The 26,109-nt window shown below is 46.6% G+C and overlaps 1 protein-coding gene across 1 annotated transcript in view; it reads right to left on the minus strand.

Moving 5' to 3' along the window:
- Positions 1–14,481, minus strand: part of BACE2 (beta-secretase 2) — a 53,322-nt gene extending 38,841 nt beyond the window's left edge. Inside the window, exon 1 of the mRNA XM_063393171.1 lies at positions 14,021–14,481. Within this exon, the coding sequence (XP_063249241.1) occupies positions 14,021–14,335 (315 nt within the window). The 5' untranslated portion in view covers positions 14,336–14,481. The remainder of the gene's footprint in view (positions 1–14,020) is intronic.
- Positions 14,482–26,109: the final 11,628 nt, after the last annotated feature.

Below are 26,109 nucleotides of genomic sequence, written 5' to 3' on the forward strand. Positions count from 1 at the left end.
CACATCAGCCATTTGCGCTTAAGTGCACACAAAGCTCTTGTTAAATCCAAAAGCCTGTTTCCACCTGTTAGTAGGTGTAAAGGAACTAAATTAATCAATTTTCTGGTAATTACAGCGCAGCACTGACGAGACAGGGAGGCTGTAAGCCAAATGCCAGGGGGAGCAACTCTCACATTTAACTGCAAGCCTCGAGAGGAATCCCAGTGCCCACGCAGCCTTGGTTTAGAGACAGGCTAAGTCTAAGCCCTGTGCCGTGTCCTAAATTAGCAAGAGTCTCATCCAGAGCTCACCCCTCCCTCCCTGGAGAACAGGGTGACTTAAGGTGCTGGAGAGACAACTATCAATTCAATAATTCCATAGCTAAAAAGAGCTGAACTCTTGGAGATGTGCTTGTGACTGGCATCACCCGTTTCACAGGCTCCTTCTCAGCATAAATCTCTTTCTCCCTTGGAAACCACAGTGTCACCACCACAGGGAAGACCTGCTGGGCAGTGTCCAGCAGGATTTTGAGCTCTTTGGGTCAATGGCCAGGCACATCAGATGGAGCTAAGGATGCTGTAGATGGACCTGAGGAGGGGGAGAACTCCCAGCTCCACAGTAAACAGGGCTCTGTCTGAGGTTAAATGTCTGCTGTGGCTGTTCTGCTCACAGCACTACCTAGGGCATGGTCTTTATAAAAAGTGTAATCATGTCAAAGAATTGTACAGGTTGGGCTTTTTTAACAAAGTTAAAAAAAAAGGAAAAAAAAGAGAGAAATCATGCCTTTCAGAATACAATATTAAGGAGGGCTTTCTGCCTTTTTTTTTCTTCCTTGGGTTAAGGAAATGAAATCAGTAAGCCTACATTAATGTATTATACCCAGTGAATGATTACAGTTAGAAGCTGCATTCAATTCAGAATTTCAATTTTCCGAGGCTTTTGCTCTCCAAAATTAGCTTCCAATTTATTTTGTCAGGTCATTCTTTTCTTTTCCTCTGTCGCTCATTAGACTCGATGAAACTGCTGTCAAATAAATAATAATCAAAAAAAAAGGCATTTTTAACTCTTCTTCTCTACCAAGCCTCAGAAGTCCTGCAGTACATAAAAACCAAAACAAACAAACAAACAAACAAAAAGCTTGTTTTGAAACTAGATCAACAACCCTCCAACTGCAGTAAGATCAAACAGTTAAACAGTTTATATATATGTACAGAGCCAAGCCATGCTGGGCAGACTCAAGAAGGCTTGAAGTGACTAATCTTCAAACCTTCCTCGCCCTGTAGGTGAGTCATTGCCCGTGTTTACTGTGCCATCTGGAAATAACAAAATTCATCAGGGGAATGAAGCCCATTCCTAACGTTCTTGAGCTTAGGCTAGGAGGCATCCCCAGCCTCAGGAGCACTGCTGGTTTTTTTGCAATCTCCCTCCTGCCAAAGACACCACAGTCCCCTTGTCCTTCAGCAGCAGGCAGGAACCCTGCAGGAGGGGCTCAGTCCCACTCCTGTATTCCTATCTTTTTTAAAAGGTCTTCCTCACACCAAAGATCTGAACTTCAGACTCAATTTTAAATAAGATCCCAGCTTTCAATTACATTGGAGATGTGAAACCAAATGCCAAAGATGCTCCTTCAATATGTGAGACGGTTTGTTTGTTTGTTTTGGTTTGTTTCTTAGAGAGACTATTTACAAGAGCATGGGGAATGGCTTCAAACTGAATGAGAGTAGGGTTAGGTGGGATATCAGGGAAAACTTCTTCCTTGTGAGGGTGGGCAGGCCCTGGCACAGGGTGCCCAGAGAAGTTTTGGATGCCCCTGGATCCCTGGCAGCGTCCAAGGCCGGGCTGGACCCTGGGGCTTGGAGAACTCTGGGACAGTGGAAGGTCCCTGGGAATAGTCCCTGCCCATGGCAGGGGGTGGAACTGGATGATCCTGAACGTCTCTTCCAACCCAAGCCATTCCATAATTCCATGATTTGAAGGCAGTGAGTAACTTTGAAAAAAGGCTGTATTTCAGACGCCAATAGAAACAAAATGAAACTTGCATGGCAGCAGTGAGAAAAATCAGATTTTTCAGAAGGCTGCATGCCAGGTCTGATCTCTTACCTCTCCTCCCCACTTCACCTCGCTCTTGTAGTGACACAATTCTTTCCAGGTTTTTCCCCCCCCTTCCTCTGTCAAGACGTTAGTTTTGGAGACGAGTGTTTGTTAGCAAAGGCTTTTCAAAGCCTGGAGAGCTGTGAGGAGGAGAGGTGAAAGCAGGACACTCCTGACTCATCAGGTCTATCCGTTCTCCCCGGAATGAGCTCTTCCCAGCAGCATTCCCATGCCCACACTGTGGGGCAGCACTCATTAGAGCATCCTCCTAGCTGCACTCCCTGCCCGCTCTCAGGAATTCCTCCTTATGTTTTTCTCAGTGCTTCTCTTCAAGGACACGGAATGCTCAGAGACATTTTCCAGTCTGTTCTCCTAAAATGCTGGAACAAACCCAAAGAGCATAAGTTTTCCCTGGGTTTTTGTTGGAACCCTGGGGACTCAGAATTTGAAGCTTTTCTGTGCTGACAGGCACTGACCCCCCAAAAAACACTGCATTTGACCTGAGGGCTTGGAACAGGCTTCCAAAATTGAGTGACAGCACTGGATTGGTGGGTGTGTAGTTCGAATAGAAGTGTGTGATACCACAGGGTGGAAAACTTGGGAGTTTAAGGCCTTAGAATATAGTAATATGTATAAGGCAAGATGGAGGTTTTAGGGTGGAGGCCAGTCCTTCTTTTTCACCTTCTTCTTCATGGGTCTGGGTGATTTTTTGTAGTTGGATAGAAAAGTCTGCATTGAGGGCCACAGGTGGTTGGTTACGGGTTAAAAGTAAAAATAATTTAGGTGTCATTTCTTAATTGGACAGTTTGTGCTTAAAAGGCCTTGGAAATAGCTAAAGCCATTCTCACTTAGTTAGCTAGAACTCACAACTAGTGAGACTGTACTTTAGATAAGAATTAATAAACATCTGAGTCTGAACACAAACTGTGTCTCCAGAGCATTTAATCCCAGCTCTAACAACAGCAAAGAAGACAAGAAAAACCTGCAGGTTTTTCTCTATCCACACACCACAACAGTGAAGCAACCAACCTTCCCAAACCACAGAAGTCAATGGATGTGATGCCATGGGAACACCCAGCTTGCTGCTCAAGATGAGTTCAGGGCTCTGAAAGGAGCCTGTCCCTCCTGGAGGCCAGGAAAGGACAGACATTCCCATGTTCACCCGGTGGGATCCCTGGATTCGCTGGGACAATTGGCTATGGAGAGGTAATTAAACAAGCACACACCTTGGAAAGCTGGCTATGAACTCCCTGTGCTTCAAGGCACGACCTCTACTATAAAAATGCCATTACTTGTTCTTCAGGTTGCCTGAGTTGCAGCGCTGCCAGGTTTTATTTAACACGAGATCTGGGTTGTGTCAGCCTGAGGAGCTGAAGAGGCCAATCCCACCCTCTGAACTACCTTGAAGCACCTCTTCCTCACCTGTCATAGCAGCTCCCACCTTTTTCCTCCCTTTCTGCCCAGAAACAGCCAGGATCCCACACTGCATGGGCTGGTGGGATGGGGAAGGGACATGAGGGAAGGGAAGGGAAGGGGGAAGGGGAAAGGGGAAAGAAAGGAAAGGGGAAAAGGGGGAAGAAAGGAAAGGGGAAATGGGAAAGAGGAAAGGGGAAAGAAAGGAAAGGGGAAAGGGGAAAGGGGAAAGGGGAAAGAAAGGAAAGGGGAAAGGGGAAAGAAAGGAAAGGGGAAAGAAAGGAAAGGGGAAAGAAAGGAAAGGGGAAAGAAAGGAAAGGGGAAAGAAAGGAAAGGGGAAAGAAAGGAAAGGGGAAAGAAAGGAAAGGGGAAAGAAAGGAAAGGGGAAAGAAAGGAAAGGGGAAAGAAAGGTAAGGGGGAAAGAAAGGAAAGGGGAAAGGAAGAAAGGAAAGGAAAGGAAAGGAAAGGAAAGGAAAGGAAAGGAAAGGAAAGGAAAGGAAAGGAAAGGAAAGGAAAGGAAAGGAAAGGAAAGGAAAGGAAAGGAAAGGAAAGGAAAGGAAGGAAAGGAAAGGAAAGGAAAGGAAAGGAAAGGAAAGGAAAGGAAAGGAAAGGAAAGGAAAGGAAAGGAAAGGAAAGGAAAGGAAAGGAAAGGAAAGGAAAAGGAAAGGAAAGGAAAGGAAAGGAAAGGAAAGGAAAGGAAAGGAAAGGAAAGGAAAGGAAAGGAAAGGAAAGGAAAGGAAAAGGAAAGGAAAGGAAAGGAAAGGAAAGATCAAGGTAAAACCCACGAGTTCATCTATGCCAGGCACAAAGATTGGAATTTGGCTATTCTGCTCATGTTTCCTGATAGGGAGGTTGTGCCACACTTCTGGGGAAAAAAATGCAGGGCCAGGCAGCTTCCCACTGCTCCGTGCCATCCTTGGTGGCCACAGGCATGTGCACAGGCAGTCCAGATCTCAGAGCACAAACAAGGTGATGCAACTCCAGTGGTTTTATTTCCCTGGCAATTAATAAAGGGAATACAACAGACGGAAGGCTTTTGCTCCCCATTGCACGTGACCTATTTAGGATATTGCCAAGCAGAGTTTGATTGTCATCATGGGTGTTCCTTGCAATTATACAAGGGAGTTCAAAGGCACAAACTGAAAACAGCTTTATACTCCATATTAGCAGGAAGGACTATTTGATTGGGGAAAAAAAAAAAGAAAAGAAAAAGAAAAGAAAAAAAAGCTGTTAACAATGTCATAATGATGTCTCCAAATTATTAAAAATAAGAATCAAGATTTTTATTAGTATTTGTTCTAATGTTTTTACTTAAAAATTTGGCAGGAGAATTTCAAAGGCAGTTTTGATTCTCAAGTGAAATAAGATATGCTTTTTTAAAAAGAAAATTCTCTTTTTTGAACGCAGCACTGTTCCTCCCCTGCTTTTGGAGTCGTTTATTTCTCTCTCTCCTTCTCAAACATTCATACTTTACTCTTTCCCCTGGCTAATACTGGAGAGGCAGCAGCTCTGGGAAATGAACCAGCTTCGCCCGTGGCTCATACATCATTACAATTGTTAACCAAGTTCCACTATAAAAATCTTGATTACACAGGAGAACACAGAGGCATGCAGGAACACAGCTTCATTTCCAGATACCAGATTGAGTTTGTAGGGCAGGAAGTTAAAAGATTTTGTTATGCTCTCGGGTTGATAAAGTCTGCCAGGACACACCATAATAGCACGCCTCAGACAGCTCCCAGCAATCCATCCCTCCACACAACAACAATTCCAGTGTGGGAACAAACTTCCCTCTGCTCTGGCCAGGGGTTACATCCCTCTGTGTGATGGGAGCTGGAATTGGATGATCCTGAAGGTCCTTTTTATCCAAACCACTCTGTTCATACCACTGGACCTGATGGTGCTCAGGGCACCAGAATTGTGGAATTTTGCCCACGGGCAGCAGCAAATGCTGCTGTGCACACCTGCCGTGGGGAAAAGCTCCCAAACCTGGGCAAAAAGCTGCAGGAGGTACCACTGGCATCTGGGCACTTGCCAGTGACCAAAGGTCACTCAAGGTAAAGCTGAAGGCTCAGCAGAGTGCAAATGAAAGTTAATTTTAGCTGGAACCTGCAGCACACACCAGTGTTCATAACCACAGCTCCTGAGAAATGTTGTGAACTTTCCCCATCCCCCACACTGTTTATCTCAGCGGCTCAAATGCAAAAATCTGGCACTTTGGATCATGTGGAACGTTTGTGTTATTCCCTGAAGGACTTTGCTTCTGAGAAGTAATGAGAAGATTATTCTCTGACAGTTAAGCTGAAGCACTGTGACTGCATCGGATGTTACACTGCTCCAGCAGCTCCCAGACTTTTGGGAAGTGTGACCACCTTTGAACTCCTCTGTCTTATTTGCAACCCCAGAGTCGCTGAGAAGAAAAATGAATGAATTAAATAAAAATCTCTTCAGTCACAGGAAAGGTAGGATTGATGAATCATTCTCTGACACGCCTCACACTTCACTCTTTCCTGTAGCAGACATCTACCAAGGCAGCACAGTGAATAAAAGCACAGCCTTTCTAAACCACGTTTAAGCAGCACAGTAATACTGCCCTGAAGAGCTCAAGCTGGTGTTGTGTGCTCTGGCTTAAATCATGGAATCATGGAAGGTTTGGATTGGGAGGACTTTAAAAATCATCTCATTCCAACCCCCCTGCCATGGGCAGAGAACCTTCCACTAGACCAGGCTGCTAAAAAGCTCCATCCTACCCCGCCTTGAAAAGATGCTACAACTGTTAATTTCTTATACTGCAGACACTGACAGTCAAGGTTTCTGTATCAACAGGTATCATAATGGAATTTTGGAAGTAAAGTTTCCATTTACACAGGGAAAAAAAAAGTGAGGAAAAAAAACTCCCTGGAGATTTCACAAAGTCACAATTTTGAAAACAGATCCAAATCCTTCAGTCAAAACAAAACACGCCCCTCTGTTTTGTTTTCCATGCCAAAACTATTGCTGCCAATGGCATTCCTCAAATCCCTTTCTTCCTGAACACCACAATAAAATTTTCAAGTTAGCACATGCAGGACCCAAGCTTCCATATGATGACAAAGCAGGTAAGCCTTTTGTTCCTGTAGAAACCCCAAATCCTGATCTTCTCTGCCATGAAGCTTCTTATGGAAGCAAAGTAGGAAGCAGAAAGTGCCTGATGGTGAAAAAATTCTCACCTCTGGCCCTGACCTGAGCACTAGGTGGGCTCCAAGGTGCTCTTCTGAGAGCCACTCTCACAGGCAGATCCACTCACAAATATCAAGGAATTATCTGAGAGATGGCTGCCAAAAGCATCCAATTATTTTTCCCCTGTCAAATGGCAGGAGCTGGCCTTTAATCCCTCCCTCAAGTGGAAAGGTGACTCTCAGTTCTTGAGTTGTCTTGTCTTTTTCTATAAAGCAGAAATGCCAGTTTGGGAGTTTTGGATCCCTAAGGATGAATTCTTCTCAGTGTTTAGGGAGGATAAGCTTACCAAGTGTTACTGCAGCATTAATACCTTTCCTCTTTTAAAATAAGAGCAGACTAGGATGTGAGACCGGCATTTTCCCTGAACACATGCAATCAAGCTTAACAGCAGTTTTTGCTAGTAAATAGGTACAAAAATAAGCCAACCATAAAGCTAAATAAAATCAACTAATTTTAGTACTCGCAAGCTGAGCAAAGAGGACAAAATCTACACGTAATTTGTTTTTCACAATATCAAATTATTAGTAAGCAGCAGTGAGGGGGAAAAAGGATTGCAGAGTGCAATTACTGTCTTAACAGATTCCCTTCAAAAGGGCCTAATTATGACACATTAATTGTATTCAGTGAATTGTAATTTTCACTCGAATAAGATCTTTTTCCCCATCTAGCTTGTTTTCCTCAAATTCCCTCCCCATGACACCCCACAGGTTTCATCTGTTAGAGAGGGACTCGGAAAAAAAACTAAAAATAAAAGTTTAGAACATTCACCCCCAGCTGCCCTCCCTATAAAACTCTTAGATATAAAAAAGGCAGGGAGAGCAGTAGGAAGGACAGGCAAAAACGAAGAATGAGGGAAGAACTCTGAGGGAAGAGTGAGAACAGGGGGAAAAAGGTGTTATTTTATCAGCCTTTGGCAGAAGAGGGAGCAAACATTGACTCTGGCCCGGGGCTTTCTGAAGGCTCCAGGGCTGAGTTTGCTACGTGGCTGCTCTGGAACGCGAAAGTCCACGGGACAGCCACTCCTGGAGTGAACCACTCCTGCTGAACAGGCTGGGCCTGTGGGCAGCAGCAGCTGCCCTGGGCAAACTCTCACCCTGAAGGGGAGAAGTTTTCCGAGCTCCTTGGTGAGGCTCTCAGGTGATCCCAGGCTGCAGCATCCCTCGCTGTGCCACCGCAGCCAAACCAAAGCTGGGGGCTGCTGCAGGCTCGAGCTCCCTCAGGTGCTGCCAGCGGTGGAGGAGCTCCCTGAGTGTTTCAAGCCAAGGGAGAAGCACAGTGGGTTGTCCATGCTGGGTTTCTCCTCTCAGCTAAGCTGTCACCAGCCCGAGTGAGCCGGGTGCTGCCAGCCCAGATCCTCAACACGGCGATCCAGTCGCGCAGCGGGCTGTGATGGAGGAACGTGCAGGAAGGAAAGCAAGATCCACCTAGTCCTGGGCTACCTGAGCTGATGGATACAAATTCAGGTATAAAAGTGACCTTAGAACACCTTCTGTGTTTGCTTCATCAGCTTGGATCTACAGAGCAACAACCCGGGCTGGAAAGCAGCAAGAGGTAGGGCAGGCCTGTCAATGGCAGGAAAAAACAATTCCTTTTTTTAGGCAGCTGAGAGCTGCCTCCTTTACTTTGAAGATTTGATCTCAAGCCCTAATCTGTGCTGAAATAGAAGCAACAAGTTCCTTCACTTATTTACACAAGTTGTTTGCACGTTGAAATCTGTATTTTACGGGCGGTAGGAAGAGGGGGAGAGAGGCCTGTCTGAGTCGTTGTATCAGCTTCCTTCTTCAAACAGAGCTGTGCTTGACAATGACCAGACAACACCTCAGGTCAGACTCATTCCACTTATACTGAGTGAGGAAATTTCAAAGGTAATAGTATGTGGAGGCAATGTAATAGCTGAGGTGTCCTCACATACTCGGAGTCGTAAGTGTTCTTCAAGAAAATGAAGACCCCTGCGAGGTGTAGTAGCTTTTAAATGTCTTGCCAGATGCAATCCCTGGAGCTCACAGTCCTCTAGTAAGAGAGGGGGGTAAAAGGAAAATAAAACCCAAAACAAAAACCTAAACAAGAAGAGAACGATTTCTTCCTTAATAATCCAAATGAACCAAACACATGGAAATTTCACTCGGGCTTTCTTTCGTCCACTGTTTTCATTTTCATCTCATTTCTACCCCAAATCCCAAAACTAATTTACACTTTATTCAGGCAAAACAGTTATTTGCTCACCCTCTACTTTCCTCTTTCCAGATTTAACTGATGCTTTTTCCTTGATAAGGAACGAAATGCAAAGTAGTACAAAAATGTGAGCATGGCACCTATTTCCACCACCCCTGCTCCTCACAACAGCTCTTCTGCCCCGACCCATCAGGATGTGAATTCAGGGCTGCCACAGCCAGAAACCCTGAATAAAGAAGCTTCTATCACTTCTCTGAAGAGGAGGAAGCACCTTGAAAGGAGCAGTCAGTGGAGCTCTGATCCCTAACTCTGGGAGAGGAGCACATCCTGAGGAATGACCATGGTGAGTCTCTCCCATTCAGTGTAATCAGCACTCGTATTTTGGGTTATTTCTGTAATATAGGCTCCACTACCTCCACACAGCCCTTTTGCCAGGGCTAATTTTGGGTGCAAGAAGCTGCTACAATGTTAATTAGTAAAGGCAGGGACTCTTTGGTCAACCCAAACCTGGCATGTTTGCTTGCTTGTCTTGGGTCAAAAATACATCACAGCCTGCCAGGCCACAGCCATTCACTGTATTAGTCCTGAATTACAACTGCTAGGTCCTCATCCTTTTTATTTTGCAGGTATCCAACAACAACCAAAATCAACTCAAATCACCATTTAAAAACAGGAATATTTTGCATTTCATTACTATTTATTTCCACTAGACAGATCTGGAGGGATTTTGATGCTGCCACCTCAAAACACTCCAATGCACCATAGAACTTGTCTTTGCTTCTCAGCCTTTTGTTTTTTCAGCTTTCATAAAGAACTCAAATACAAAAGACCTTAGTAATTGCTTTAAAAAAAAAAAAAAAAGAGAAAGAGAGACTTGAGATGGAACCTGCCTTCTGATATTTGAACAAAAAAAGATCACATTTTGATGTGATCACAAAACCCCTTGTATCTAGAAAGACAGTGAGCCCCTTTTCACAAAATTAAGAAAGGAGAGCTGAGCTTGTTGGGGAATAGCACAGTGCCAGAAATCAGATTACAAGAGCAAATGAATCTTTCCTCACATCTTCATTCCTTCCAACACTCAGGGAATGAGAGCTACCATCAATTAAGGAATAATGGCCACAAGTTCACAACTTGTTAACGTGTGTGTACATCACCTTCAAAACACAAAGCCATAAATTCTGAGTCCGTCACACACTAGAGGTATTTAATACATATCCTTCTTTATCATTCCTTTCTTTAATGGCTGGAAGAAATGGAAGGGAAGATAACCTCCCACCAATTATGTGGGGACTGAAGTTTGTGTTTTTGCAGCGGAGGCAACATCCATACTGACCTTAAAACTTGGGAGCAAGTTTATAGGAGGGGTTTTTGCTCACCCCGTGCACAGAACAAACTGCCATTAGGATAAACAGCAGATATAAAAGCCTCTTCATGAACAGAATGAAGAAGTGACACTGAAAGGAAGGAGCTGTGGCATTCAGAGCACAAGTTGGATCCTCCTGTCATTGATCAGAACCAGAGTTCTCGGGGGCCCAATTCCCAGCCTCTCTTTTACAGAGAAGCTGCAGGAATAACATTTACCTGTTCTCAATAAAAACACAGCTTGGAAATGCAGTGGGATCAGAAGGAGTACCACCCCTTGTACAAGAGGCAAGATGAAGCAATGGTACTGTCCCTGCAAACATTTAATGCAGTCCAGATGGACTTCAAGAAAGCTGTGAAAAACATGAGGTTTTTTAAAGAGTTTGACTATTCTTTTGGTCAAAAGCTTGTAGGAGAGACAAAATTAATATGAAGAGAACTGCAGTGAAGATGGCAAAAAACCCTAAATGATCTTTGATTCAATTTCTCGCAGTGCTTATAATCCCAGGGAAGGGAAAATAATAAAAGATAGAGCAAAGAAATTCCATCAGATTATTTAAAGAAATAGCTAAGAACACTGCACACAACTCATATTGGGTTCTTGCCACCTCTTATTTAAATCTGGAATTGGAAGAAGTGCACTTGTACAGACAGGTATAAAGCACATAATCCACAGGAGTAGGACACATAATAATACATCCGTGAAATAAGGAACAAATACATCACACCCTTCAATACAATAGGCTGTTTTCACCTTTCACATAATTCTTAAGCAGGTCTGCATGTCAATGAATAAGAATTAGTGGGAGTAATAACATTTGACACTGACCTGGTAGCTGGTCTGGAGATCTGATAGGATTAGGAAGGACACAGTATCATAAAACTGGAAATGATCAGAAACACTTTGGCTGCAAACACCTTGCAAAACTGGATTGACTGCACTGAAGTTTCCTGTCTTGGAAATAAAATAAATTTTGACTTCACACAGCTGCTCTATTTTTGTGCCGTCAGAACAAGTGTTTCAGAACTGCCATTGTGAATCGCAGTTCTGCGCCGTGTTTATCTGCTACATGACAAATCAGAATGGGAACGAAAGCCAAAAAGTATGCCTCAAATGACCTAAAAAACGAAAATCCTGTCATAGTAGCTCCCTTCCAAGAACATAAATTAAAAAGGGAAAATTTCTAAAAAGGCAGCTGAGCAGTGAGGCAGGCCCTGTAGTGCTGGAGCCTCTCACAAATGTTCATTCCCGGTTCTGGCACAGCAGCTCCCAACGCTCGACGCTCCCCAGGCCGCTGGGCACCAGCACTGCTGTAACCACAACTTCAAATCTGCTTCCTCTTCTCACAGCCTGCTACCTGGTCGTGCTCACGGGGTCCACCACCCTGTGAGCATTTCCCCATCCCCTCCGTGCCCCTGTGCAGAGCAGCAGCTGTGCCATCCACCTTTCTGCCCCGCCGCTCTTGGCTGCCAGCATCCTCCTTCCTCCTTGGAGAAATGTCAGGGCAGCGCTCCCAGGACAGGGGCAGCTGGAAAACCCTGAGCTGGAGGGGTGCAGGAGCAAAGGAAGGTGTCCAAGAATCACTTTGCAGCTCCTGATGTGAAGCCAAGCCAGGTTGGGAGGAGCATTTAAATCAGGAGAAGGTTTTCCCTTTCCTACACCATCGTGCACAGCCCACTCCCAGCTCCAGCAGCGACTTGCCCAAGGAGCTTCGCACAATCCAACGCTTGGCACTATGCAGACACTTGCTTTTAGTAGCAGCATGTGAAACATTCAAGTACCAACAGTAGCAGCTTTGTAGTTTTATACTACTGGTTGCAAAGCAGAAAAATGGCAAGTACGTTTGTGATCTTTAAGTCTTCTGGTTTCCGGCAGGCAGCGAGATAACAAATTCATCCTCATCAAAAGCACAGAATAAATTCTAACTGCACTCCACTGAGTCATTACACACCAAGATCTGATTTGGGAAACAGAGGCATTTATAACCTTACTTACAACCTCAGTGGGTCTACTTGTGAATAAAACCTCTCATGTGCTAAACCAGTGGTAGTCTTTAAAATAACTAACTTTGCAAGAAGCCAGAATTAGTTCAAAATAGTAAAAGCTTTGCAATCAGATTTGAAGCACGATTTTTTTTCACGTGGAAAAAATAAAAATCAGAGGCAGGTCTAGCTGAAACCTTCCATCACCTGTAATACAAGTGATACGAGCTGTTAAGCATAAGTGAAGCCTCTGGGTGTACTGAGGGCAGCACATTTCTCCCTCTTAGACCTCCAGTCATATTATTAAAGGCCTGTCACATTTTTCCTTCTCCATTTCTTCCAATTTCAGAATCCCCCTAGACATGTAAGGGATAATATTCTCGACAGTCCCTCTTCCTACCTGAAGTTATTTTTTTTTCATCTAAGACATGCTGGATTGGGTGATTAGTCCAATCAAATCTGGTGCCTCGATTCTGGCAGAAGCCAATACTGAATGTTTGAATGTCCCCTGGAGTTACGAAGCACACACCACGCCACACTAACAGAACTAGTCAAATATGCATCACTCAACACGGAGGAAAAATTATTTCATGGCTACTGGGCCACACCTTGATATGTCAGACAGAGTTAAGTTTGTTGGGTTTTCTTTTTTTCTAATCTGTTTAAATCTGTTTTTTAAATTTTTTAAAAAAAATTTAATGATCTATTTATTGATCATAAAACAATGCCAGCCTTTCTCAATGCATGTATTGATCCCGGCGTGATACCTTTTGATTAGAGAGGTGATGTGGCCAATCCTCTTACATCCGAGGGGCCAAAAAAGAAGGAGCTGACAGACGTCCAAAACTGCAATGACGGCTGAACACTCCCCATTGGCTGCGCATTTTGGCATTCATTGGCTTTTTATTACGTACGAGAGTTAAGCAGAAGAATAAAGCTTTTTTTTTTTTTTTTTCTGTCTACACTGGGAACCTAAGGACTAAACTCCTGAAGCAAACACAAACTTTGAAGGAAAGCCCCGAGGGCTCTCAGGAAATTAATCCCCACTCAGCTGACTAGTCATCCCCACCAGCACCGCTCCTCCTGGGATCTCATGACACAGATGAAAGAGCAACTACACGGCAAAAAAAAAAAAGAAAAAAAAGAAACACCCCGAAACAAACTTCAGCCACACTGGTGGAGGCAGAGAGGGAAGATTCAAGGCAACGCGGTTTATCGGAAAACAATACTCAGTATCTGAAAGCAATATTCACAACACACTCGTTCTTTGCCCCGCTAATCAGCAACACACGGATTCCTGACAGAAGGGGCTGGCTGTGCCCAGCCATCACTTAGTTCAGCAGGAAGATGCCGAGTGATTCTCCCGGGAGCACCGGGAAGATCTACCAAAGCACCCAATCACGATGCAGAGCAGCTTAAAAAAGCAAAGAATAATAAAAAAAGCACCCTCTGTCTCTAACACACGGTCAGTTCGACTGGCAGAGCAACTCGCTTCGGATCCGAGCGTCGTGACACAGCCTAAAAGAAAGCCTGGGGACCAGATGGGCAGATTTCCCGAGCAGGGGCAGGACAGGGCAGCCGGGGGATGCTTCTCCCCTCTCTCCCCCCGGGGAAAGTCCCCGCGCCGGGCACCGGCCCCGTCTCCCGGGAAAGGAGGGGGGAAAGGGGAAGGGAGGAGGCGCCAGCGCCGGGCACCGGGACAAAGTTGCGTTGGAGTCGCTCCCACCCAGGACGAGCTCGCCCCTCTCCTCCCCATCCCTGCCAGCGCCCCCGGCCCGCGCCCCCGGCCCGCTCCTACCGCCTGCGGCGGGGTCCCGATCAGCATCTCCAGGTAGTAGCCGCGGCCGGAGTCGCCCTGAAGGTTCTCCACCATGGCTAAAAAGTTGAGGGTGCCGCCGGGATCCGAGGCCAAGGCCAAGCCGTCCCCGGCCCCGGGGGCATCGCGCTGCCCGCCGCCGGCGGCCGGCCGCAGCAGCACCGGGGCGGGCGGCGGCGCGGCGGGGGCGGCGGGGTGGGACACGCGGAGCGGGAGGGCGAGGAGAGCCCGGCAGGGCCCCGCGGAGCCGGCCAGCAGCAGCAGCAGCAAGCCGGGAGCCGCCAGCGGCGTCCCCATCCCGGCGGCAGCGCCGGGGCCCGGAGTCGCTTCCCAAGTGCGGCCGGAGGCAGCGGCCGCCTGGCTGCCAGACTGGAGCGGCGGAGGGGGGAGGAGGAGGAGGAGGAGGAGGAAGAAGGGAGCGGCTTACCCACGCCCCGGCTCCATCTCCCCCTCCCCCGAAGCGAGCTCCTCCTCGCGTTCCTCCCGCACGGCCCCGGGGCCGCCGGAGCGCTCGGAGCTCCGGGCGCCGTGCGGGGAAAAGTTGCTCCGACCTGGCGCCCACGGGAGAAACTTCCCGGCCGGGCTCAGCCCTGCCCGCAGCCCCGGAGCGTGGCGGCACGGCGGGGACCAAAGTTTCCCAAAGCTTTTTGAAAGGGAGAGCGGCGGAGCGGGGAGCAGCGGGGCTGAGCGGGGCTCCCGCAGCCTCCGTGGGGAGCCGCTGCCATCGCGGCCCCGCGGGAGCGAAGGAGGCGGAGGTGGGGATGAAGGGTCGGTCGGGGATGCGGGATCGCTCGGGGATGCGGGGTCGCTCGGGGATGCGGGGTCCCTCGGGGATGCGGGGTCCCTCGGGGATGCGGGGTCGCTCGGGGATGCGGGGTCCCTCGGGGATGAAGGGTCGCTCAGGGATGCGGGATCTCGGCCCCGTGTGCCGGTTCGCACGGCGGTGCGTGTGGAAATTCATCTGCTGCACCGGCAAGAGCCAGGCACGCGAAGCGTTTCTGCTCCAGAGAGCGTGCGAGGCTTTAAATGTCTTCATCATGCACGGAATTAATGACGGCAGTCAAGTGCGGCCTTTTGAAAGATGGGAGCGCTTAGGGTGGAATTAGTCTCGACATCTCTGGAGTAATGACAGTGCCTGATGGATCGCTGGATGGAGCGGATAGTCCAAAAACTTTGAGATGTGACACTGGGCAAGGCTAAGCAGAGTCACTCTGTGCTTGTTTCTGGCTCTTCCCCCAGTCCTCGGCTGTAGATAAAGTTGAAAAACACCCAGCTTAAGTCATGTGCACTCTCGGTGTCCCCTGATAAATTTGCTTTTCTAGGCAACCACCTGGTCTCTCTCTCTGTGTAAATCTGTGCCGAATCTGTGTGGACTGAGATCCCTCCCCTGCCAGAAGTAACCCAAAAGAGCTCTCCCCCTTCCCTTCCTTGAGCTGGAGTAATGGTCCGCAGGATTTCCAGGTGTTTCACAGGTGTTAAATGAAGTTTCACCGCGAGGTAGGCAGTGTGCATTCCTGGGAAGGCTGACACTTGGGCAAGGCTGTTAACTGTAATTTGTCACAGTTACTTAAAGAAGATAATCCTTAAAAAGAAAGTGGGAGCCCACCTTCCCTTGCTGAAGGAAAAGAGGTGTTCTCACATTTTTTTCACTGATGTTTTCTGGCTCTGTCACCTCAAATCTGGAGCCCTTGCACTCACTTTGTAGAGCCTCCCTCGGATCACTTCAGTGCTTCTGGTGCAGCTGGATGCTTTCCCTGCTGCATCCATGGCAGGAGGGGGATGCAGACCCTGTCCTGGCTGCTGGAGCTCTCTGCAAGAGGGAAAATGCTGCAGGGGAAGCCTTCAAGGACCGTGGCCTGGCTGGGGACTGCAGGAGAAGCTGTAAATGAAGCTGCCTCTCAGGAGGCTGTTGTGCTTGTGGGCAAACCACACACCTCGGCGAGAGGTGAAATGGTGCAAAGTTCCCCTGCTGCACAGAGCTCTCTACTTGCCTGACAAGCAGGGAGGTGAAATATTGCAGCCCTGGTCTGTCCTAGTCTCACCTGCAGCAGACAGAGGGAAAACGCTGCTGTGGGCTGAGGAGCACCTGAGGGAGTGGCAGGCAGCCTCACACACAGAGGTTATCTCCGGGGTGCTGCAGTAATGGCTTTTCCTAACGTGGCTGGGATAGTGACAGGTTGCATTGTAGGGCCTGTCTGGCCTCAACTGAAGCCAAAGAGGAATTAAAATGCTTGGGGCTCTTCATGGGCGAGCTGAAAACTGGAGAAATGCCCCCGCCCCTCTGGAAAAGGGAATGTGAAAGGTAATCAGGAGTATAATTGAACACCCCCTCAGAGCGGTAGGGATGTATTTAGAACAGTCAGCAGCTATGTGCATTTTGTTTTAATTCTTTTACAGTACAGTAAGTCTTCCCCCTTGCCGCTGTTGCTAAGATACATTACCACACTCCTGGCTAAAGCAATTCTAGCCTAAGGAGTGCATAGTTTTCAGAGCACAGAAGATATAGCATGGCCTTTAAGTGTTAAAGAGAAAACTTGTCCCTCTTTTTTTAATGCTGTTTGGTAAAAGTTCTTCTCGCCCTGTTTTCCCCAGCCCCGGATCAGTCTCGCAGTAAATGCGCATCAGGCAGCTGCTGTGTGTGAGATGCTGTGTGTGAAACCTTCCTGTCCTCCCGTGGCATCATCCCAGCAGGGCTGGGGGGGTTTCTGCCTTGCCTCCTCTGCTCCTTTATTTACTTCAGCATCTGAGAAGGATTAGGCTGTGCCACGTACAGGTGAGGAGTTCCAGAGCATTTCTGAGCACCGGCCTTGAAAGTGCAATGTGAACAGCTGCTTGGGAAAGGAGATATAAAAAAAAAGTCCTCCCAGAGAGCCAAATGTCTCTACATCCAAGATGTTCCTCGGAGGGGGAGTCATCTGTATGCAATGAATATGCCACTGTCAACATGCACATTTGGGTTTTTTTATGTATCACATACTGAAAATAAATGAAATGCCAGAAATAGACTCAAGTTTAAGTGTCAGTACGCTTTGTATTCTACAATGTTTGGTGGATCTTGTTTTTCTCTATTTTTGTGATTCCAAATATGTGTCCTTTGAATAAATAATAATAAAAGTAATTTAAAGTACCAGTCTCTGTGTGAATAGGCCTTTTTTTTTTTTTCTTTAAAGTCAACTGTCCACATATAAATTTTTAGGTAAATGTTGACTTTAATACAACTCTCATTAATTTAATTTGATGGCCCCGTGGTGCTTTAAACCTTGAGCCACTCACTTGACAGTGAATTAACATTTGTCTCCATAACACAACCTTCCACCAGCATTTACAGAATGCAGAGCACCAGAGAAATGCAGCTGCTCTGTGCTGGGGACAAGGTGTGTGAACTCAGAGGGGACAGCTTCTCTGTGGAGATGTTAAATCAGGCCTGTTGAGAAAACAAGCAGGGGCAGAGAAGGCATCTGAAGATGCAGAGGAAGTGCTGGAGCTGTTCTGAGCAGAGGAACTGTGTGTGGCTGAAAAGAGATCCTCTCCTTGCCGAGGAGGAAGCTGTTAGGGGACTGCTCAGATTGAAGTGCCTCTCTGCTGAGCTTCTGAAGGAGTCAGGCTGACCTGTGCTAGCCTTACACAATGATAAGGGCAGATGGGCACAAAGACTTCTGTCCTAAAATTGCTTTGTCTGCTCTCTGTGTTCTTCCTCTTAGCATAATCAATACTTGGGTTTTAAGAAGAGTGATTGTTCTTTACTGTAATTCCACAATGTTCCTGAAGGAAACCCAGCTGGGCCTGCAGCGTGCAAAGGGTTAATTCACAGAATTGGGTAGCCCAAGGAGAGGAGAAGTTTTGTTCTGGCTGGGAAAGGGTCTTCTCTGTCTGTGGTTGTCTTGCAATCAGCTTTTTCATATTTTGGGCCGAATCCAGAGAAGTATTGCTTGTACAAGACAAGTGCAAACAATAAAGGGGCAGCAGAGGCCACGAGGTCTGGCTCTGGTTTGTGTCTGCCAAGGTTTGGCTCTGTTTGTCTTCAAAGGCCACGAATGCAGCAGCTGGCCCCTGGGATGGGAAATGTGCCACCCAAGAGAGCTGTGCCAGTGCTGTTCCTGGGGCTCCAAAACATCTCCTGTGCCAGAGAAAGGGCAGGACACTTCTTTTTAAAGGATGGAGTGTGTGCCCTGTGTGTAGAGCTCATGCAAAATGAACCTCGTGGCTGAAGACTCTCTGCTTGGGGATGTAGGTGCAAATCCTTATCCCCATCCATCTCTTTATTTTGGGTAGAGGATCCGTGGGATGGGGTGTCTGGTCACTGTCTGTGCAATGAGTTTTCTCATGATGGTCTCTCCCTTTGGCTGCAGTTGAACGGGTGAGGTGCTGTAGAGCCAAGAGGGGTGGAGCTGCTCTCCTGTGAGGAAAGGCTGGGGGAATTGGGATTGCTCAGCCTGCAGAAGAGAAGCTCAGGTGACCTAATTTTGGCCTTCCAAGAAAGAAGGGGAGGGACTTTTTACAAGGGCACGCAGTGACAGTGATGCCTTGAGAGGCTGCCTAGAACAGAGGCTAGGAATAAAGTAGGTATTTATTAAAAAGGCCTTCAAAGGATACACCTTGGGCAATACAAGAGCCTGGCAGAGGCTACACCCAAGGTGGACCATGGATGTCACATTTTCACACTTTTATAAGTTTTGGTCCATTTACAGATTGGGGTTAATTGTCCAATGACAGCTTCAGGTTATGAAGTCCCATCCTCCCAGATTGCTCTCCTCAATTCTCTGTTTATGCTTTTTGGGCCTGAAGCTGCAATGGTGTCCTTGGTTCTGGGGCTGGAAAAGGATTGTTCTGTCTGACCAAACTGTGAGGAGAACTGACTAACCTTTATATGAAGTTCAGAGTTATGTACTAATGCAGCACAGAATGTGGAAAATATGAAAGCTGAAACTTAAGGCATCAACAGGACAAAGGGAAATGGCTTCAAGCTGACAGAGAGTAGGTGTAAATTGGATGTTAGGCAGAAGGTCTTCCCTGTCAGGGCAGTGAGGCCCTGGCACAGGGTGCCCAGAGCAGCTGTGGCTGCCCCTGGATCCCTGGCAGTGCCCAAGGCCAGGTTGGACACTGGGGCTGGAGCAGCCTGGGACAGTGGGAGGTGTCCCTGCCATGGCAGTGGGGATGGAACTGGATGATCTTTAAGTTTCCATCCAACCCAAACCATTCCATGATTTTATGATCCCTTTTTCCCTCAAGAAGTGGCGTGTGGCCAATCAAAGGGCAGAGATGCAAAATGCACCTTGTTTTGTGCTAGAGCAGAGGGGCTGTGCAGAAGCCGTGGTCCCTCCTTTGTGGAACCGAGTCAGGACCAAGGAAGAGGAGACAGAAACAGCTGCAGGTTCAAGTGGCTCCGAGTAAGCCCTGCTCAGGCCACATACTCTCAAAGGGCAGCCCAGAGCTGAGGTTAAGGGGAGGGTCATGAACACCCTGGTGCTACAGCAGCATCAACATATTCCGTATTATGTTTATTCTGACTGTTTATCACCTTTTGTTTGAGTATTTCTGCTCTGGTGTAACTCCTTGCTGCCTGGGGAGCTGCCACTTGAGCTCCTGCCCCACAGCTGAGGCGACCTGCAGAGCTTTTGATAAATGCACCGAGCACTCTCACAGAAGTGTTACTTCTCCTCAGAAAGTTCTGCAGGCTTCCTCAGCTCTGTTCTGCAGCACCAGGGAAGAAATAATTTGTGGGTTAGACCTTAAAATGATCCAATATCGACCTTCTGATTCCAGGCCTTCCTACACCACAAAGAGCAGTGGTTATAAATTCATAAACTATGAAAAATTAAACATGCAGTTAACTATATCAGGGCTTTAAAAACAACACAGTGAGAGCTGGCACTGCTGGGATTATCCAGACATAAATGTGGGGCTGTGACCCACTTGCCCAGAAGTGGTGGCCTATTCATTTATTGTTAATAGTTAAGAATAATAAGAATAGCTTGTTACTGGGTGTTCAGGAAACCACTCAGCTTGGTTAAGAACTTTTCAGAAGTGCTTGGACTCCACAGTATTTACTTGGAAGTGGAGGACTTGGGACAGAGAACCCTCACGGAATTCTAGGCAACAGCTGTTGAACTGGAAAGTTCAAGAAATAAAGGAGCTCACACATGGCAAAATTAGTTCCTGAAACCTGCCTTTATAATCTGCTGGGTTTTTTTTGGTCCACCTTTCTTTATGACCCTGATACTGACCCTGGCAGAGCCTCTGAAGACTGGTAAATTTTGTCGTAATCCAGAAAAATCTGTAGTTTCCTTGACTTGTGGTCCTCAACCCAGTGAGTGCCAGCTGGGCATAGAGCTTCCTTCCTTTCCTCTCTTCCTGGGCCAGTGAATCCATTTCTGGATCCTAGTTTAGATACGCTGCTGTAGTAAATTCCATTGGAAATGCTGAAGGCTGAGCACAAACCAGGTGCTGGGATGAAGGCGAATAAAGAGGGACAACTTAGGTACATGTAATTAGTGGGATTAATTAAAGATTGTTTGAACACCTGGTGTATTTTTTTGATAAAAGATTTTTTGCAACCTGATAATGAGTTCTTGATTTTTCATTTTTGGCTTTTTGGTCTTGAAATGATACTTTGTTTATGATTTTTTTTTTTTTAAATCCAAAATAGTTATAGAGAAATATTGGAAAAAATTGTTACACTCTTCCTGCTGACCTTGATCAAAATAATTTATTCTGTATCCCATTTCTTTCGAATTAAAAAACAAACCCAACAAAAACCATAAAAAAACACCCCAAAAATTGAGCTCTGTTTTTCCAAAATTCTTGGAAAGGTTGAAGTTTCTCAGTTCATGCATGTACAGACAAGCATGTGCATGACAAATGAAGATGTCACCAGCAAAGCAGTCCACAGGCACGGAAACATTCTTGGCTTCTAAGCCATGGGGAAAAGCTGATGTACCAAAGAGAGGTTTGCATCTATCAGCTTTGCAAAATGAGGTCTTGTTGTCATCCTCCTGGGCCTCTGGAGATCTCTGAGATGCCAGAGAAAGGTGGGATGGAATTGTGTTTTACAGAATGAACTTCTGGTTCAGGATGTACCAGGGTGTATTTAGACCTTCGAGTGTTTGTGCTAATGATAAACCCAAAATGCTACTTAAAACTCATGTATAATCTAAAAAAAAAAAGTGTTAATGAACTGTTTTCAGCTGTGAATGTTGGACTTTCTGCAGGATAGAGCTGAAAAATGGTTTAGGTGCTTTAAGGTTAAGGAAGTCAATTAGTAAAAGGGCTGTTATTCTGCATTTACCTGGTAATGACAGTAATGAAATGGTCCAGAAGGAAAAAAAATGTCCTAAGGCAAAACACTCTGAACCATTAAAAAAAAAAAAAGAGTAAAAAATTGTCAACTTAGAAAGTTTGATTAAGTTATTAATGTGTAAAATGTAACAGGACTTTGCACTTCAATTTTTCTCTGTCTTTCCAGCAGTTCATTATTCCTCATCAGACACAGAGGTCTTCTCATAATTTATGTCTCCTGCCATTTGTTTCCAGAACCCAACAATGAGAGTAATTATGCTTGCCTCTTGGAATTCTTTGTTTTCAGGAAACAATGCATCAGGGAGGCTGTTTCAGAGATGCAGCCTCTGCCAGGCAGCCAGCCAAAAAGAGGCAGAGGACTGAAAAAAAACAAAGCTTGACAAACTTCAGGTGGTTCTTCCCTTGCTTGTAGGGCCCACTGAGGTAAACCAGATTAATTTGCTGCTTGTAAGGGCAAGATCTGGTAATTTTACTTCAGTTTGCCTTTCCTTCTTAAATAGTTTGCACTGTGTCTTATGCTGGGCTTCAGAAGTACATTTCTTGGAGTTGTTTGCATGATTTCTGATAGATAATGCACAGAACATGGAATTGGAGAACTGCTGAACTCAGGGGCTGAGGTCTTTTGGGCTGCAGGTCTGCCAGAGACTCATCCTATTTTCTGCAAGTTTGTCCCTGGCTGTTCTGAGGAATGCACTGGAGAAAAGCATATTGTGCTGCAGTTAAAAAAAAAATTAAAAAAAAATCAGTCAATTTGGGGTGTTCATGTGTGAGAAGCAAATCTGGGATGTCCAGGTGCTAGTAAACAAAACAAAACAAAACAAAACAAAAAAGACTTAAAGGAAATTTGCCTGCCTGTGAGGTGTGTATATAATAAAACCAAATGTGAGCATGGTTATTTTCCTGCAAAAATCAGTTTACTTATGCCCATCTGGCAGCTCCTTCCTTCCCTTTTTCACCACATTCCATCTCTTGGTTGGTCTGCACCCTGACCCTGGGGGAAGCTCCTTGGTGGGGATCAGACTCTCCCTGGAGCTGCTGGGGGACAGAAATCACAGGAGTGACAGGAGACTCTCAGGAGAGTGCAGGGAGGGGGACAGCTGCCAGCTGGAGTGGCCTGGCGTGCTCAGGGGGGGACAGAGAGGCTGTGACAGCACAGAGAGAAAGGGACCTGCAGAGTGATGTGACTTGGAGGAGAAGAGGGACCCTGGGGAGGTGACAGGCTGGAGCAGAGCACGGGAGCTTTGGGACACTCCCCACCAAGGGAGGATGTGAGTGCAGGACCCAGCACTCCTCGGATGGAGGGGTTTGGTAACTAATGAAGATTTTCCATGCAGGAATCTGCTCTGTCTTATTTTGAGAGCAATGAGACTGTTTGGATCCTCAGAGGCCTTTCCTTCTTAGTTTCTACTGGATGAGTTTATTGACTGCATTTTAACACTTTCTGAAAAACCCCTCAGGGCTTCACCTTCTACTCTGGTCCCCATGACAAAGGTTTGGGTGGTGTTGCTTTTGAATATGAATTTCAGGATTTAGTACTGGTAATCCTATTAGTCTATTTAGGAAATTGGAAAAAAAAAAAAAAGGGAAACAGAAGTTGACTCAGTGTTGTAGGTAATCTCCTTTATTAGACTGGTATAAGAGAATACATTTTTCAAAGAGGAAAAGCACTCAGGAATTTCTGCTTTGTCTTTCTAGGGTCTCGTGGAGGGTGAATATAATGTTTATGTAACAGGACTGAGTAAGTTTTTGATTAACTCATATTAGCAATCCCCTTATCCATCTCCTGTACACTACTAACACTTGGGCAAATCTTACCCACTTATAACAAAAGAGAGCTGTAACACTGTGTAACTCATATTTTGGGTTCACTCCACCTTGTATAGGCAGGCTCTGCTTTAAATAGTTCATAATCAGCATTTGGATTTGAAGGGGAGTTGGCAGCAATGCCTTCTGCCAGGTGACCTTTGCAAATACCTCTGCTGCTGCTACATGTAGTACCTAAGGAGATGGTGTTTACTGCACTGGTTCTCTCCTGGGAGCTGAGAAAGAGGACAAGGCAGCTCTTTGAGGCTTGGCAGAAGATAATCAGAAATGTCACTCCCCACTCCGTTCTTGCCAAATGCAATTAGGACTTCTGCCGGGGAAAAAATCATTTAGGGGTTGCACTTAAATCTTAGAAGGCACATGTGAAATGCTTCATTTTCAGCAGCTGATGCTGAAAGCGGAATGTAGATTCAAGTAATGGAGTAGAATTTGTTTTCCTCACAATGAACACAAGGAATAAAGTGTTTATTGACTTAAAAAAGAAAAACCGAACAAACAGAATAAAGAAGAAAGCATGCAGGGCTGCTTTGAAGGAAAGAATGTTTTTATTTCATACTTTGAAGAAATTGTTCAAGTAGTTCAGCCGTGTGAAAATGTGACCCCCTCTAATGCTGCCAAGGGCAGGGAGATCAGGGATAATCTGCTGAGGAAATGCAGCTCACGCAGACCAGAGGCTGAGTTTTAAACTTACAGCACCAATTTTTTTTTTCCAAGAGGGAAGCATGGGCAGGAGGGTTTCTTTGCTTCCTGAAGAATCCCATTACCTGTTCTGATGAGTGTTCTCTCTTTGCTGTAGATGCATGTGGATGTGAGGCACAGGCTGACACATCTTCTCCCCCCACACCCGCTTTGTCTTCCCAGTTAAAAGCTCCACATAAGAGTAAAGGGGCTTTAGGAAAACTCCATAAAAGTTACGTTTCATCTTGCATTATTCTTCTAAAAGAATTGCAGGGTAAGAAGTGCCAGAAAAAGCAGACCAAACTGGTACTTTGCAGAACTTTTATGTTAAGCGGGGACACCTTCCACTATCCCAGGTTGCTCCAAGACCCATCCAGCCTGGCCTTGGACCCTTCCAGGGATGGGGCAGCCACAGCTTTTATGTGTCAGGGCCTCACCACCCTCACAGGGAGGAATTTCTTCCCAGTACCCAATCTAGACCTGCTGTCTTTCAGTTTAAACCTATTTTTGTGGCCGTACAGAGATGAATGCTCTTGTCACTGCTGTGGTGAGAGGTGATGTGCACACGTCAGGCTCCTCACAGTTCTGGGGATGTGCAAATTACTCTTCATATTTGTGTGGTGCTGTAGTGCCCTTGGACACTGCTGCTTGTGCCCTCTGGTTCCCAGTTTCTGCTGGAAAATTTTGGCAATGCTTTCTCTCCAGAGGAAGAATGGATGGAGAACTTTTCCTCCTTGCCTGTTCCATTGGGATCAGTGCTGCCAGGTCTGTGTGGTGCTGTGAGTACTGAAAGGGTGTCTGGAAGATGAGTTCTGTGACATAGGTGGTCCTGCACTGACACAAGAGGAAGGAAATATCCTAGAGCAGGTCTTTATAATTAGAGAGAGATACCACCTCCAACACTCTGCTTCCCCTAAAATGTCACTGACTTCTTGTTCCTGGAATATTATAATATCTCTCTTTGCTATTCCTGTTGTGAGAAAACTCCAGTGCAGTTGCTCAGTAGTCCCTCCCAGTTCCAAATATAAAGTCCTATTTAAAACAGGCTGCTTCACAGGGCCTGAGCCCCCAGATAGTTTTCTGTGCAGTGAAGAGGGACCCTCTGGCCATGCCCTGGGCTGGGCTCTCAGGGTTGCTGTGTGGATGGACTGTGAGCTTGACTTTCAGGATGGTGTTTCCTAGGACAGTGGGGATGTTGAGTGCCCTGGTAAGGCCCCACCTCAAAATCCTGTGTCCAGTTCAGGGTCTTGGAGTGCAAAAAAAAAAACCCTGGAGGGGCTGGAGCGTGTCCAGAGAAGGGAAGGGAGCTGGGGAAGGGGCTGGAGAATTCCTGAGGGAGCTGGGAAAGGGGCTGAGCCTGGAGAAAAGGAGGCTCAGGGGGACCTTGTGGCTCTGCACAAGTCCCTGACAGGAGGGGACAGCCGGGGGGGGCCGGGTTGTGCTCCAGGAACAGGGACAGGAGGAGAGGGAACGGCCTCAGGCTGGGCCAGGGGAGGCTCAGCTTGGGCAGCAGCAGGAATTTTTTCATTATAAAGGTTGTCAGACCTTGGCAGGGGCTGCCCAGGGAGCTTTGGAGTGCCCATCCCTGGAGGGGTTAAAGGAAAGGCTGGAGGTGGCACTCAGAGCTCTGGGGACAAGGTTGGGATCAGTCAAACTTGGATTTGATCCTGGAGGTCTTTTCCAACCTCCATGATTCTGTGAATCCTCTTTCTCCATGTATTTCCTTGCAAGCTTGAAATGGTTCTGCATCATGCTGGCATCCACATTTGCCTTAAGGCAATGACATCTGAAGCTTCTTTTTGTCCTGTGGACAACAGGCTGCTGGAGCCTTTACATCTTGTTCTCATCCTTGCCCTGTAATTTGTTTTGGCTGTTATCACTGAGCACTTCCATTCTCCTGTTTTCAGAGCCTTCCCTGGTGCTGCTTGTGCTGCAGCTGAAGCCTGTAAGGTCAAAATATCCATTTTCTTGGGTGGGCAGTGCTGCTGCAGCTGCTGTAACACAGGAAAATGGTGGTATTATGCTTCTCTGCACGTCAGACTTTGCTCCTTCACCCTCCTCTGCTCCTGCTTTTCCCCTCCTGGGAAGAGAACCCCAGACACAAGTCAGTGGAATTCACCGAGTTAGGAGAGCGCCGAGTTCGAAAGAAATGCTGCAGGAAAGAAATGTACCCTTCATGATAATCCTCAGGCATCAAGGGATGAGCTGCTTTGTAGCACTTTGCCCTTCAGTGCTCTGTGTCATCCTGCTGCCAGACACCCTTGCTTTGCTCG

The sequence above is a fragment of the Prinia subflava genome, chromosome 3, assembly GCF_021018805.1.
Source record: "Prinia subflava isolate CZ2003 ecotype Zambia chromosome 3, Cam_Psub_1.2, whole genome shotgun sequence".
Taxonomy (NCBI): Eukaryota; Metazoa; Chordata; class Aves; order Passeriformes; family Cisticolidae; genus Prinia; species Prinia subflava.